Below are 15337 nucleotides of genomic sequence, written 5' to 3'. Positions count from 1 at the left end.
GTGAGTGACGTCTGCTCTGTGCCTCCACTGGTGCTGAAGCCACTGCTTAGGACAGGGATACAGCAAACCGTGCCCCTTGGTGAATTTTAGGCTTTTCAGAAGAGATGTAGGAATTGCACAGGTGCTGGTGCTGCAGTGTGACCCGCTGTGAGGTGCAGCTCTGGAAGCATTGGTGCTGTCAGTGGGTTTGGCCTCAGGATTTGTGCACCCAAAGGGACGTTGGGATCTTATCTGTTCCATGAAATCCTATTTGTGGCAGGAGCAGGGTGGCTATTCCAGCTCTCTCCGGTGCCACCAGCCACAATCCAGCTGGGCTCTGAGGGTGCATGTGAGCTTGCAACCCACCCCGGCTCCAGGTTTTCATTTTGAGACAAATCTTGCACAGCCTGGGACAGCGATCGGGATACACGTGGGGACGCTGTGTCCTTGCTCATCCCGTAACGTTTCAAAAACCTCTCAAAGTGTCCCCAGGTGGGCCCTGGCCCTTGTCAGTGCCACCAGAGCCCCGGGCACCGCACCCGCCGGGCACTGCCCCTCCGGCAGTGCATCTGCAGACGCTGGGGCCGCGCCGAGATGTTGGGGATCGGACTGGGCTGAGCGGTACTCGGCCGTACCAGAGCGGGCTGTTCTGTACCGGGCCGTGCCGTACCGTACCGGGCTGCTCGGGTGACCCGCGCTCTGCGCCCGGCGCTGTCCCGGGTGCTGAAACCTCCCGCGCCGACACCGGCCGTGCCCGGGGGTCTCGCCCCGCGGGGAGTGGGGCTGCCGGGGAGACACCTTTCCCTGAGTGGGACCTGTGGGTGCCGAGAGGCTCTAGCGGTGCGGCTGGATGAGCCCAGTTGCAGAGGGAACCCACGAGGCGTGGGAGGCCTGGCGGGACGGGGGGCCCCGGGGGTGCCGAGGGGTCCCGCGTGGGCGCGGCGGTGCCGGTATAGCGGGGCTCCGGGTGGGGCGGTGCGAGGAATCCCGGCGGTGCGGGGTAGCACGGGGGGGTCCCGGTGGGGCTGTATCGGGGTGTCCCAGCGGTGCGGTGCCAGGGGTCCCGGCGGGGCAGTACGGGGGGTCCCGGCGGGGCAGTACGGGGGGTCCCGGCGGTGCCGAGGGTCCCGCGTGGGCGCGCCGGGTCCAGCCCCGCCCCGCGCAGTTTAAGAATGAACCGTGGGAAAAAAACTTGGGGGTGCGCGCGGGCCGGGATCCCTCCGCCGGGCGGGGGAGGCTCCGGGCGAGCCGCGGCACCGCCTCGGCGCGCGGCGCCCTCCGCGCGAGGGAAGAGCTCCGCAGCGCGGCGGCGCCGGGACCGCGGCGCAGCCCCGGGGACAGGGCTCGGCCCGGCGGCGCCGCCGCCCCCGGGACGGACGCGCCCGCGGCAAGATGGGCGCCCTGGCCCTGGCTCTGGGGATTTTCCACTACCTGGGGCTCTACCTGCAGCTCGGCGCCGCCTCCCGGCACCCCCCGTGGGACGCCCCGGCGGCGGGCAGCGGTGAGGCGGCGGCCGGGGCTCGGGAAGGGGGCGGCTGAGCGGCGGGAGCTCCCGGGGTTCGGTGCCCCGCGGGGCTGGCGGCGGCTCGGGGCGGCTCCTGCTCCGGCAGCCGGACGGGCGCGGGGTATCGGGGGTCCCGGTCGGGCTCCGCCGCCGAGGGCAGCCCCGCGTCGCGGTCCGTCGCGCCGGCGGCTCGAGGAGCGGGGAGCAGCCGGGGCGAGCTGGGGTTGGGCTCCGCCGCTCCCGTCTCCGGAGCCCGGGGGGCGGCCTCTGCCTTCGCCGCTGGGCTGCCGAGTCGGGGGCTCCGTACGGTGCGTCCCGGTGCCCGCAGCCACCCGCGCCCCGTGTCCGTGAGCCTCCCGGTGCCGCCGCCACCACCCGCACCCCGTGTCGGCGATCCTCCCGGGGCGCCTCCCGGTGCTCGCCGCCGTCCGCATCCCGTCTCCGTGTGTCTCACGGTGCCGCCACCGCCACCACCCGTGCCCCGTGGCTGTGAACCTCCCGGTGCGCCTCCCGGTGCCGCCGCCCGGCCAGCCGTGTGGTGCCCCACGCCCCGGCAGCGGGGCTCCTCCGCCGCCTCCCGCTCCTCCACTGCCTCCGGTGCACGGTGGCTCGGCGGATCGGTGCGGCCGAGCCCACTGGGATCCACCGGGGGCTGAGAAAGGGGAACCTCTTCCCGCATCCTGCACCCTCCGGTGAAGAACCTAGTGTGGTGGCAGCTCCCTCCTGGGTGCCGAAAGGGTGACAAGGGACCATGTCCCCTCGGAAGAGGCTGCTGAGACCCTTCTCGCTCTCTTTGGAGTGGCACTGGCATGTTTAAACCTGAGCCCGAGGAGTGACCGCGGGGACATGCTGGGTGCCCGGGTCCCAGCTCTTCCCCCCGGCCAGCTCCGGGGCCTCCCGTGTGCGGAGGTGTCCACTCTCTGCCCCAAGGAGCCTCCAGGCACCGACGCCTCTTGCCACGCCGGGGGGGAAGGTGTGAGGTGACCCGCAGTTTGTGTTGTCCCGCAGCGGTGCGTGGGCTGGCAGGTACCCGCCTGCCCGGGGAAGGGGCGATCAGCCTCTGCATTGAGGGAATCACAGCAGGAGAGTTTCCAGACCTGTCAGGCTGGCATGCCAGAAGGAAAGGTGGGTGAAGAGCCTCCATTAGCCACTGCTGCTCCCCTCAGAAATTCAGCAATAGGCAAATAAATAGTGAAATGGTCGCTGCGAGGGAGCAGGGAGCCAAGGAGAAGAAATATTCTGGGAGGGCGAGTGCACTTTGGAGCCACATTACAGCTCGCTACTCGAGCAGTTCTGCAGCAACTCACTTAATCACAACAGAAACCTTTATTAACGATACTGAAAAGCAGTGAATAAGTGGGTCATGTATAATAAGCCATTTGTGTTCAGTAGGTGAATACCAATTTGATAAAAGCTGTGTGTGCTGAAAACCTGTATAAATCGCTGTTTAGCAGATCGGAGATTGATCATTTCATTACTGGCTGGTGCAGCTTTCCCTCCACACCACGAGAGTCGGGCAGGTTGGAGACGTGGAGCGGGAGAGGGGCTGCAGCCAGCGGGATGGATTGAGCTGGGGCTGCTGGGCACGGGCAGGTCCTGCCAGGCTCTGCCCGCATCAGGCAGCGCCCGGAGCTCGCCGCCATCTCTGCCCGGTGCTGGAGGCCTGGAGGAGCCTCCACGGCATCGCGAGGGTCTGGCATAGCTCGGGAGTGTGGTCTCTCTTCCTTTTAACTTGTCCAAGCCGAAGACAGCGAGGCAATTGACCGGGAGCAGCATGTGCTCCGCGGGCATCGGCGAGCGGCCATGAACACCCCTGAGGCGCGGGCGGCTTCCCCATCCTGCCACCCCACAGTGGGCAGCGAGGTTCTGCTCGCGGGGCTGCCAGAGCTGTGGGGAGGGAAAAGTCACAATCAAAGAAAGTCCTTCTCCTGCCCTCACAGCAAAAGCTCTGCCTTTGGCGAGGATGGAGCCAGGATGGGCTCCAACTGCCCCGTGAGAGCATCTGAGCCGCAGGATTCTTCCCACCATCCCTTCACTACCCTCAGCGCTGCCTCTCCCCCTTCTCTTCTCTCCTCAGGCTGGCGCCTTCAATTATTCATGCCCCCCATTGCAGCCTGTGCACGCTGGGCTGCTGCCATCGGCTTTCTCATGCGCTGGCTGGGAAGCTCCAGCCGCTTTCCCAGCCTGCTGGCTCTGGAGCGGGGCAGGGGAGCCGTGCCGTGAGGAGGAGCAGCCCGGCTTCTTCCCGGCATCCTGTACAGGCGAAATCGCCTCGTCTCAGCAGAGCCGCGGCTGGAGGCTGGAGGGAGCGGGGCCCCGGCTCCCCAGGGCGCTGCCCTGCTCCGTTCCCTCACACCCCGGTGATTATTCTATCAATTACTTTCATAAACACTTTGCATTCTGCCGGATTTTTTCACACTTCCTAATGGGAATTCTCCATGCGATGTGTTTTTCCTGCTGCTGTTCGTGCAGTCATTCAACGCAATTACATCTGACACCTCTCCTCATCAAACGTCTGGGCTTTCTCTTCCCTTGAAGCGGCTGACAGACGATGGGCCAGACACTGGGAATTATTACGTTAGGACAGTGACAGCTAATTTTAATCATAACGTTCCGTGTGACCGAGGCAGGAATCAAACCATCAGCCAGCACGGCTGCACGCGGTCTGGGAGCTTTGGGCAGCACGGCAGGGCTGGAGTGAGGACCTGGAGTGGGCTGGGGAGCTGGAGGCTCTGCGCTGCTCTCCCCTTCATCAGGGGCTGCTCCGGGTCCGGATGGATGCCCAGGTGAGCACCTGCTGGGCCCTCTCCCCTTCACGGCTCCTCTGGGATTTGGGTTCATGGTGTGAATGGGACTCGTGCACCTCGGGACAGACAGCTCTTCCTGGCCCTGTCCTCGACGGCTCTGGCTCTTTCCAAGCTCCTCAATTCCATAGTCATTTCCCCTCCTGCAGGGCTCTTTGCTGCCTGGCTGCCCCTCGCCAAGGCTCCATCTGCGGTGGGTGCCCGACTGGTCACCAGGGATGTTGGCTGGGCTCGGTTGTGACAGGGGCACTGATACCTTGTATTGTGTCCTCTGCGTGGAGCTGGACTGGGATGAGCCCAGCAGTGATGGGGTGGGCAGGGATGGGCAGGAGGGTGCTGTGTCCATCAGCACCGGGCACTGCCAGCTCTGCGGGATGGTACCAACAGCTGTGTGTGGTGCTGGCAGCTCTCGGCAGTGGCTGCCAATGCCGGTGGTGAGTTTTGGGTGCTGGGTGAGACCAGGGGGGCTGATCTTCAGCAGAGCAAAGCTCCTGCCTCCCCCATTCCATTCCTACTGAATAATTCCTGCTGGGAATCCTCCTCTGCCTGCTGGGAACCAACCCCTGGCTGAGAGCAGCACCGGAACGAGCAGTGGCTGCAGGATGGCTGCACACACTGCTGGAACCCCACTGGGAGCTGTCAAAAAAAGGCCATTTTAGGGCTTTGCTACTTACACTATCAAATAACAGCTCTTCCTCGAGCCCCTTGGGAGGGAACTGTCTGAGAACTGCGACTCCCCAGGAATCAGATGGGAGCAGCAGGTCCCCGTGCGTGGGCAAAGCTTCGTGTAGCTGGGGCCAGACTGGAGGGACTCACCACTGATGTCTTTCCTGCTGTGGGGGTTAAACATTAGGGGAGTGGGAACAGCTGGGGGCAGGAGCTGGGACAGCCCAACGCGATGGAGCACTGTTGGAAATACCTGCAATTTTCAAGGTTAATTCCAGCTTCCCGGTGAGGTGTGCGCTGGCCTGATCACCGTCACTGAATCAGCTGGATTTATTTTTGTTTTCAATTCACATGCTGCGAATTTTAGCTCCTTCTGCTGCTCATATGACAGTAAAGAGGGCAGAGCAACGGCGCTGCCATCCCCAGCGTGTGGTGGGAGCCTCCCGGCCTCAGCCACGGCCGCAAGGCTCCAGCCTGACGCGTCTCGAGGGAAGGGAGATGGCTGGATCGCTGGAGGAGAGCAGCGCTCGCCGCCAAAGCCCTCTGCCCGCTCAGCTGGCAGGGCCGGAGCCACCTGCCCTCTCTCAGCAGTGACGTGGTCGTCACGCCGTGTTTATGCAGCGGTTTGCACCGCGATGTGTTTTCAGCGCCCCGGGGTCAGCATCCCTGCTCGCAGGCTTGTCAGGAGGAGAGGCATCCACAGCTGTTGGCGGCTATGGGAACGGGAGGGGAGGGAGGCTGCAGCTCGACCTGTGCAGCAGCCGCTGGCAGAGCCGGTGTCCCCGTGGTGGGGACAGTGTGGGGCACACAGGCAGTGCACTCAGGTAGTGCCCAGGCCTCTTCTCCCGGATCCATCCGGAGGGTGCCTCCGGTGCCTCCCGATCTGCCGGGGTGGCTCTTGCTCAGGCAGACTGTGCCAAGGGGTGGGGGGTCCTGTGGCACCCAGGAGGGTCCATCTGTGTCTGGAGCCTTGCCCTGTCTGTGTGCTGGGCTGTGCCTCGGGTGCCTTTGCTGCCGGCAGGACATGGAAAGCCGGGGCGGTAGCTTTCCGTCACCCAAAGGAGTCGCGGATTCCTGGGAAGGGGAGGGTGCTGGAGGGACTGTGGGTGCCTGGAGAGTGCCAGTGGTGGTGGATTCTGTTGGTCACGTTTGCTTTCCCTGCAGCCGTGCAGCACAAACCCAGCAGGTCAGAGCCAGCCCCACGCCAGGGACACAGGGCAGGTCTGGACGGATGTACCAGTGGGCAGGAGCAGGAGCAGAGGGACATTTCAGCTACCCCAGCCCCTGTCCCTGCTCAGCGTGGGACAGAGGCAGCCCCAGCCCCAGCCCCGCTGCCTGCTTGGCTAGTGTCACCAGCCCTGCTGCAGCTCCGGTGAGGGGCTACAGCTCAGCTGGGCACAGAAAGAGGCTTCTGAGCCCCAGCACTGCCATGGCTTGGGGAAAAAATCCCTCCCGGAGCAGGAACCTGCACGGACCGGGTGATTAACAGGCGTTTGCAAATGTCCAATGCATATTTAATTGCCCTCCGGTACATTTTTACACAAACATTAGCCTGAGTACGTGCCCATAGCGCTGCTCCAGTCGTGTCTGTCCTTGGTGCCTGGTGGGGGCTGTGGCGGAGGGCCATGGAAGGTGGCACAGCTGTGGAATGGCAGGCAGCAGGCAGAGTCCTGGAGAGGCTCCTGGGGGCTGCAAGGATTTCTGTGCTCCACGGGGCCTGTGGACGGGGCAGGCTGATGGAGCAGGGGTGTGAGGGTCATTTCCAGGCACTCGGGGCAGTGCACGACCTGCCCTTGCCCCAGCCTGGCTCCCTCCTGGCAGCCCCCTCCCTGTGCAGAGCGTGACCGAAGTGAGGGATGGTGCCCACTGCGGGGAGAGAGCCTGCAGCCTGCCTGTCTCCGGTTTATGAGAGCACCAAGCTATCCCAGCAGGCGTTTTCAATTCCGTTTATCTGTGTTTCCCCATTGAGTTCATTTTATTTCCCCTGATTTTTGTTTCTTGGAAGATTTATTGATCCTGGTGTTCTCAGTTTATGACAGGTAGCAGGCCATAAAGCACATGGAGCAAAGGCTCCTGACGGTCCCCTCCCTCCTGCCGCGGGGACAGGACACCAATGTCGGGGAGGGGAGGGATGGGGCCAGGGTGGGCGGGGACTGACCAGAGTTGGTGACTTGTCCAGTGTTAGTGGGAGCAGGGTCCAGGCAGCTTGGCCAACCCAGTGCAGGGTCCATGCCCAGCCTGGGGTCTAGGAGTGTCCTGGTCTCTGCTCGTGTCCTTGTGAGGGTCAGGGCTGGGAGTGCAGTGAGTCACCGCTGTCCAGGCAGGGTCAAGGTCCACAGCATCCATCGGGGAGGGCACACAGTGCTGCTGGGGGACACTTCTGAAAGACATCTGTCCCCACAAAGATGATGACCCTGGTCATCCATCTGTGGGACCTGTGCTCCTCTGGATGTGCTTGGAGGCAGCCGAGCTCTGGGGTTAATTAATACATACGCTTCCCAATTAAAATCGGAAAAAAAGAAGGCGCTTGATTCAATCCAGCCTTTTCTCAGCTTATCTGCCAAATTCCCTTCTGTGGGAGCAGATTTTAATTGTGTTCAGAGTAATTTGGACCCGGCTGGAACCCTCAGGCTATCACCCCGCCCCTGCACTGCAGGAGATGTGGTGTCTGGGGAGCTGGTGCAGGCTCTGCTGGGACCCACCGGCTTTGGCCATTGCTTCTGCCAGCAGGAATTCTGCGGGGCAAGAGCCTGACGGTGGCTGCAGCCAGGGAATGGGTGGGCAAGTGCTGCTTAACGGCTGGGCACAACAGCATCAGCACCACTGTGGCTGGAGCACGGAGGAACCCTTTGCCCTGTGCCAAGAAGACACCCCTGCTCCTCCCACAGCCCTCGGTCACCAGAGCTGCTCCTTTGCTGGGGTTCCCTCCACTCACCGGCACAGAATCCATGTGGCTGCTGGTGCTGTGCTCTGGGTGAACAGCATGTGGGAGCAGCTCTGGGAACCCCACTGGGAGACCCAGCCTTGGTAAACCCTGGTGTTGGGTATTTTCCTCTGTTCCCTGCTGAGATGGATTAAAGGAAAGCGATAAGTGGATGGGATTTCCATGCGTCCAGAGGGACGGGGAGATATTAGAGGTATTAACTTTTTGTCTGGGCTGATAATAATTGGTTTTCAGAGGGATCAGGGCTGGAGAGAGTGTTGCTCCCGACAGGCTGTGTGTCCCAGAGGGCTCCGGTGGCTCCGGTGGGACCTGCACGGTGGCAGTGCTGGCAGCGTGAGGTGGTGGGTGAGGACAGGAGGCACAGGGCAGCCTCTGCAACCAAAGCAGTGACCGGGCAGTGACAGGGCTGGCAGCCCTGTCCCCGTGCCGTGCCACGGAGAAACCACCGTACCGACAGCGGCAGCAGCGTTTGCCGGTGCTCTGAGCGCCGGGGCCGTCTGTACGGAGGAACAACAATCTCTCCAGAGGAGATGAAAAGAATTCTAATTACATCTCCGAACAATATTTGTTTTGAGCGAGGAAAGCAAACCATATGGCGTGTGGGAGCCTGTTTGGGGCCGCATTAAGCGAGGATTTGTTTTTCAGTTATGTCCTGATCTGAGTGAGATGCGATCATGCTCTATTCATTCCTTACACCTCAGAGGTGTGGCGGGTCCTGCACTGGCTCTGGGGCAGAGGTCCTAGGGATGCTATGGGAGTGGGGGCCACAGGCTCCTGCTCCCTCCCTTTCCCCCCACTGCTCTTTGCAAAGTGCATGGGAGGCCAGGCAGCTCTGCTGGGGGTGGGGAGGGGACACTGGGATGGGAAAGGAGAAGCTGGAGATGACAGGGACGTGTCTGCTCTGCTGTGAGGCCAGGTGTGTTTGGCTGGGGAAGGATCCAGGCACTCCTGGTGACTCCGGCTGTCCTTCACCAGGAGGCATTGTCCTTCACCAGGACAGTGGTGTGTCCCCGCAGGCACCCACAGCCCTCGCTCTGTCTCCAGCAGCTCTCTTCACTGAGACTCCCCACGACATGACGGCGCAGGCAGGTGAGGATGTGGAGATGGCGTGTTCCTTCCGCGGCAGCGGCTCCCCCTCCTACTCCCTGGAGATCCAGTGGTGGTACGTCCGCAACCACAAGGACTGGACGGACAAAGAGACGTGGGCTTCCAGTCAGGTAATGCCCCTTGTCCTCCTCCTCCACGGCAGCACGGAAAGGCAGAGCCCTTCCCCGTGCTCGCCCAGGGGAAGGGCTTTGTTTGCAGCCACTCTTGGGTTTTGGTAGGAGACCCCAACCTGCAGCAGCGTCCCCACTGCTGACCACACCCACAGAACAGGGTTTCATCGTCTCTGCTCTGACAGAGAGGAGCCTGAGGGTCCTGTGGTGCTGGACCCTGCATGGGCTGCTCAATGTCCAGCTGCACTGAGGATGCTCCGGGGCCAGTGGGGCTGGGCTGTCCTGGCTGCCCTTGCCAGCCAAGGGGCTGCCTGGCCCATTGCCATGACCTGTCCCAGGCTGAGGCTTTGTCTTTGTGCTTGTGCTTGTGCCTTCACCTATCTCACCACCAGCTCATCCCTCCTGGCCCTGCACCCTCCATCCCTCCCTTGCCCCCTGTTTCCCTATGTATTTGTCTGGCAAACAGCCTCTCTGTATTTCTCTCTCTGTTCACACAGAGATAAGGGCCAAAGAATGGGAAGCAGCTTTGGGGATTTTAATGAGCCTTTATTGTAGTGTCTTTGGCAGAGCTGCTGCTGGTTTTGCCATAAATTGAGATGCCTCAGGGCAGTGCTGCCGGGATGTGCTGCCAGGGGTCAAGGGTGGACAGGGTGTTGGAAGCACTGGGAATGCACAGCCAGTGGCTGCTGGAGGGGAACACTGGTGGGAATGGGGCTGGCAGTGATGGGAACAGAGTTCCAGGGACAGGGGGCACTGCTGCAACAGTGATGCCATAGTGATCAGGGCTCCATCCCCACTCCTGGATTGTGGGGAGCACCTGCAGCCGAGATGGAGAGGGACCTGTGGGTGAGCACCCCTGGCTGCTGTGCTGCTGCTGGTTCCTCCCATCCCATGTGCCCAGTGGGGCTTCATCTGCCCTGTGTGCCTGGGTTTGCTGGGGCTGAGCAGCCCCTGCTCCCTTCTCCCTTCTCCCTTCTCCCTTCTCCCTTCTCCCTTCTCCCTTCTCCCTTCTCCCTTCTCCCTTCTCCCTTCTCCCTTCTCCCTTCTCCCTTCTCCCTTCTCCCTTCTCCCTTCTCCCTTCTCCTCCTTGCTTGGGGCAGCCATCATGGGAGTGGGAAGGGGTCTGGTGGGCTGACCTGACCATTTCTCTTCCCTCTCTGGTCTCCCCCCACCCTGCTCTTCCCACAGCTGAAATCATCACTACCAGAGGAGCCCGGGAAGGAGGCGACCAAAATCAGCGTGAGTTTGGGTGATGATTCTCATGGGGGGCTGTGCTTGAGGGCTCACTGGGGCATTCCACTGGTCCCAGTGCCACAGGGTGGGAGAGCTGGGTATGGCCCTGGCTCAGTGCTGGGGGTGACCAGGGTGAGGGATGGCTGCCCTGCTCTCCCTGGCACCGAGAGGCACAGCCTGGACCCTGAGCCTCGTCCAGCATCTGAGCGACACATTAATGCCAGGGATAAAATAATCCAATTGACTCAGCGGATTAGCATCCCAAAACCATTTAGGCTCACGTGAGCAGAATGAGGAGCCACTAATCAGTTAAATAAAACACTCTTGGGCTTCTGCTGCCAGGTGTGTGCCCCCCTGCCTCTCCCTGCCTCAGGGAGCTCCACGACTGGGGGTGCTACAGACACAGAGCAGTGCTGGAAAGCTTCCCACCATCTCCTGGCAGCCTCTCCTGGCACTTTCATTTTTCCCTCACCAAGACAGCAAGTTGGGAAGGGGCTAGTCAGGCACCTGTGGCTTCTCTGATAGGTGCCCTCCACATCCAGGATCAGTCCCCCATCCCTGGGAAATGACCAAGAGTCTTTTACAAGGGATAAAATGCCAGAACCCTTCCCGACGGAGGGCATCGCCTTTCAGTGCCCATGTGCAGAATCAGCACAAGATTCTCCTGTTAGCAAAAAATCCCCTCCAGGGGTCATGTCCCTTTTGACTGATGCTCACCCACAACCCATATCCAAACCTAAGCAGGTTCCTCCAGGATCTGTCCCTCACCAGGCTGTTGTGGCTCTCTGCCTCACAAGCAGGAAAGTTCCAGGACTGCTGCTGGAGCAGCCAGAGCCTGGGCCCTGCCACACCCTGTCTACAGAGCCTGGGGGGCTGCTGCTCCCCACATCCCACCCCAGCCCTGCTCCAGGGGCAGGAGCAGCCAAGGCAGGTGCATGGAGCCATCCTGGGGCCAGCACTCCCTCCCAGCTCACCCGTTGCATGTTTCAGCATAATTAGGCAGTTAATTGCACGCTGGGATGGAATTGATGGGTGTGCGAGTGTAACCAGGATTTATTTTGAATCATTCGAGGCTTCTGCTGCCTCCTCCAGATCCAGCCAGCAGGGAGAGGCTGGAGCTTCAAACCTCTTTTGTTTGTTGTTATTTCAAACGTCCTTGATCATTAAGTGTTTATGGAATGGAGGAGGTAAATGAGCACGGGTGGTTCTGACGGAATTTGCGGTACAGCCACAACAGCAGGTGACTGGGAACAAACAGCAGAGTCAAACAGCGAGGGGGGTTGGCAATCCCATAAATCCCACACAGGAGCCACCATGCCAGGCACCCCTCGGCCCTGTGTTATCCACCAAACACACCTGGTGCTGGAGATGCTTTGCAGGGATGAGGAGAAGGGAAACAAGATGGGCCTGAGTGTATTTTTTCCCCTTTTAAATCCAACGGCACAGCACGTCTGCCCACCCTGGCTGTGCTGGGGGCTCTGCCCTGTTCCTATGGGCAGTGAGGGCCATCGCTGCCCTGCCTGTGCTGGCAGAGCCACAAGAGTTATGGCCAGTCATAAAATCCTCCCTCCTGAGGCTCAGTGACCTGCTGGGTAGCTGCTCCATGGCCACTGGTGGCACCAGCAAATTGGGGTTTTATTTTATTAGTTCTAAATTTCCCAGCCATTAATTTCAGTGACTTCTGGCTCTCCTGATGAAGAGGTTTTTCTGAAGCTCCTTTCCCATGACAGTCTCAACATCTGGGCACACTTGCATTGGAGCCTGGCAGCTCCTGCCTCTGTCTTGTCCTGTCCCCCCAGACTCCCAGACCCAGCGATGCAGGATTGGGGCTCATGGCTTCATGTGGGCTCTGAGCAGCCCTGAGACGCTGTTTGGGGTGGCCCTGGTTGTGACCTGCAGCATCAGCTGCCTCTCAGCAACTCATGGCATGCAGGGCAGCTGAATGCTTGTGTGTGCTCATGTGTGTCTGTATGTGCATGTGTGTGCATGTGCCTGCATGTGCCAGCACTGGAGGCCCCCACAGTGCAGGGCTGAGGGGACATCGAGGGGTCCTGGACCCTGTGCTACCTCCTGCACTGTTTGAGGTGGGGTTTGCCCCTCTCCAGCCCTGTTTCCAAACACCATAAAATCCTCAGCTAACAAATGCAGCTGCAAGTAGAAAAATGGCCTTTGCCATCCAGTGTGATTATAGGGAACAGAGCCAGGGGCCTCGGGGTGGGTTATAAATCTGATTTATTGACCCAGCCCAGAGCAGCCGCGGCTCTGGCTAGTGAGTAAGTCTTAAATTTCATTGGGTGATAAATACTGAGAGCGAATCAATTTGGTAGAAAAGCTAATTAGCCAGCGTGGTTCCGCATCGATCTCCGAGCCCTGCGTGGCCGGGTGCGAGCCAGGGCTTCCATCATCCCGTGGCCCAGGCTGGGGTTGGATCCCCCTGTACCAACTTCACCAACATTTACTGTGTCCTCCCCACCACAAGGCTGGGGCATGGTGACACACGGTCGGGGGTGGCATTGACCCAGGGGTCTAGGGGGCAGTGGGAGTCCTGGAGACCCCTGACCCCCCGTCTTCCCCGGTGCAGGTGGTGAAGGTGGTTGGCAGCAACATCTCCCACAAGCTGCGGCTGTCGCGGGTGAAGCTGGAGGACGAGGGGACGTACGAGTGCCGGGTGATCGACTCCAGCGACGGCAAGGCACGGCACCACAAGGTGAAGGCGTACCTGCGGGTGGAGGCAGCGGGGGGCCCGGGGCACCCCCAGGACACCGAGCTGCGTGGGGCCCCGCTGGCAGAGCTCGCCGCGCCGGGCTCAGCCCACGCACACCACCACCATCACCACCACAAAGCCGGGAAGGAGCTGAAGAAGCGCTCGGCAGACACCTCCTGTGTGCTGTAGGTGGGCGGTGCGGGGGGACGCCGGAGCCCCCCTCCGCCCCGGACTCAGCGGAGCCACCAAGGGTCCCGCACCCCCTGCCAGAGACTGGCCCCACCACCCCGTCCTGTCCAGCACCCCTCGCCACCTCCGTCACCCACGGGGCGCCGCGGGTTTCTCCCCCAGCCGCGCGGCGCAGCGGTGCCAGGGCTCGGTGTGGTGCGGGAGCAGGACCTGTCAGTGCCATGGGTGCATCGCTGCGGCTGTGCCCGGGGCCAGGGCGTGTGCCCACACGGGTGGTCGCCACCCCCCTGGCCTTGTGCGGGTGGGCGCCCCTGCCCGCTGCCACCGTGGTGCCGCGGGCTGCGCTGTGTCCCAGCTCTCCGCCCGGTGGGGACCCTCCTGCCCACGGGACCCTCCCTGCCCTCTCCTGTGCTTCGCAGAACCAGCCGCCTGTTCCTGTAGGTTGCCCCGTTTAGTTGCTCTGTTCCAGCCCCACAGTGCTTATCTAAGTTCCAGCCTCCATCCTACCGCCCGTGTGTATCCCCTCGCCCTGCCCTGCCCCTGCCTGCCCCGCAGCCCCCCGCACGTCAAGGCCTGAGCTCAGCAGAGGAAGGACGGCACGGCACGATCTCGGCACGATCCCGGCACACTCCGGCATCGCTCAGCCAGGCAGCTGCCCGTGCTCCGTGTGCCCGGGAAGCTGTGCCACCAGAGCTGGCCCCCTGCACCCATCACTCCTCCTGCCCCTTGCATTTCACGGAGGATGCGGGGCTCATCCGCCAGCCCTGCCCACCCTGGCCCCGTCCCACTACCCGTGCCGGCGTGGCTCTCGGCTCCCTCCCCGTCGAACATTCCTCCCTGCTAGGCCACAGCACCACATCTCCCCGGGCAGGGTCTGGCCCACGGGCTCCTGTGCTGCAGTGCAAACAGCAGAGCCCGTCCCTGCTGCCCCCACGGGTGACCACGGCCACTGGGGACAGAGCTGTGGGGAGAGGGAGGGGGGTCCCGAGCCTCCCCAGCTGGGTGCCGCTCCCCTGCTGCCCCTCAGCCTGCCACCATCAGACCTGCTGCAGCTAATAAAGCTCTTTAAACGAAGCCTCTGCAGGTCTGTGCTTTCTGTCCATGGCACGGCAAGGGGACACAGCTTTGGCACTGCCTTGGGTAAAAAAGGACAGAGCTGGGGCTGCTGGACTGGGGTGGATAGGGGTGGAGATGGAGATGGGGACGGGGAGGTGGATGAGGGCTGGCATCAGCATTGTCACCTGCAGCTGAGGGCTCAGAGCATTAAAAAGCTGCAGCTGGAGAGATCCTGCCCAGCCTGAGAGCTGCTGCCCTGAGGGGTGCAGGATACAGCCAGGTCCCAGGTGAACTGGGGGTGTTTCACATTGTGGCCATGGGGGGCTGAGTCCAGTGGGGTGGTTGGGTGGGCTGCCAGGGTCCAGCCCCTTTCTGTGCTGCCAGATGCTATCCCTGACACCCACCTGGCACCCAAACCAGACTTCCAGCCTGGTGGGAGATGGGGGTACCAAAAGCAGGGTGCTGACTGTCCCTGGGGCCTGGCTCTGCCTCTCCAGTGGGAGAAAACTCCCAGCACTGGCAATGGCCAGCCTGGCCCAGCTGCCTGGAGTCCTGCAGCTCCTTTGCAGCTTGTTACTTCCGGGATCTCCATCATGCTCACCCCTTGCTGTGCTGATGTGAAAGAGCAAGAGCTGCTAGCTGGTGTCATCCTGTGCTGGGGGCAGGAGGAGGCAGAGGTGTCTGGTGTCTCTGGAGCCATGGTCACCTCTGCCACCTGGACAGCTGAGGTCTTGGGGAGCAAAGGGCACAGGAGGAAAATTCAGGAGCTGCAGGGCAAGGATAGACTGCTGGTGCAGATTTCTGCTTTGCCACAAGCAGTAATGGGGGCTGTGCTGTAGCAATCCCTGGCAGAGCTGTGGCACTGGGGCTGTGCTCAAATTCTCCCAGTCAGGGAGTGGGATTGCTGGGGAAAGAAGAGAGATTGGGATGCATCGGTCACCAGTGCAGCAAAAAGCAGGCCACAGCAGAGGAAAAGGAAGAGCCAGAGACACACTGGGGAGGGCAGGAGGCTGCAAATCACCTCAAACGGGGAGTAAACAA

At 61.7% G+C, this 15337-nt stretch overlaps 1 protein-coding gene across 2 annotated transcripts; it reads left to right on the top strand.

The window, feature by feature from the left end:
* Window positions 1-1255: 1255 nt before the first annotated feature.
* VSTM2L (V-set and transmembrane domain containing 2 like) lies at window positions 1256-14314 on the top strand. 2 transcript variants are annotated; one of them, XM_085078974.1, is made up of 4 exons: window positions 1256-1480; window positions 8942-9114; window positions 10303-10353; window positions 12929-14314. In XM_085078974.1, exons 1-4 carry the CDS (start codon window positions 1372-1374, stop codon window positions 13238-13240), a joined length of 645 nt encoding a protein of 214 aa, XP_084935100.1. In that variant the 5' UTR covers window positions 1256-1371; the 3' UTR covers window positions 13241-14314. The 2 variants fall into 2 exon arrangements, with proteins under 2 accessions (XP_084935100.1, XP_084935101.1); XM_085078975.1 differs by having other exon boundaries at window positions 1257-1480; window positions 8945-9114.
* Window positions 14315-15337: the final 1023 nt, after the last annotated feature.

Source organism: Lichenostomus cassidix, chromosome 20, assembly GCF_008360975.1.
Source record: "Lichenostomus cassidix isolate B80296 chromosome 20, HeHo_3.0, whole genome shotgun sequence".
Taxonomy (NCBI): Eukaryota; Metazoa; Chordata; class Aves; order Passeriformes; family Meliphagidae; genus Lichenostomus; species Lichenostomus cassidix.
The sequence above is the reverse complement of the archived record's forward strand: the minus strand, read 5'-3'. Positions and strand labels throughout refer to the sequence as shown.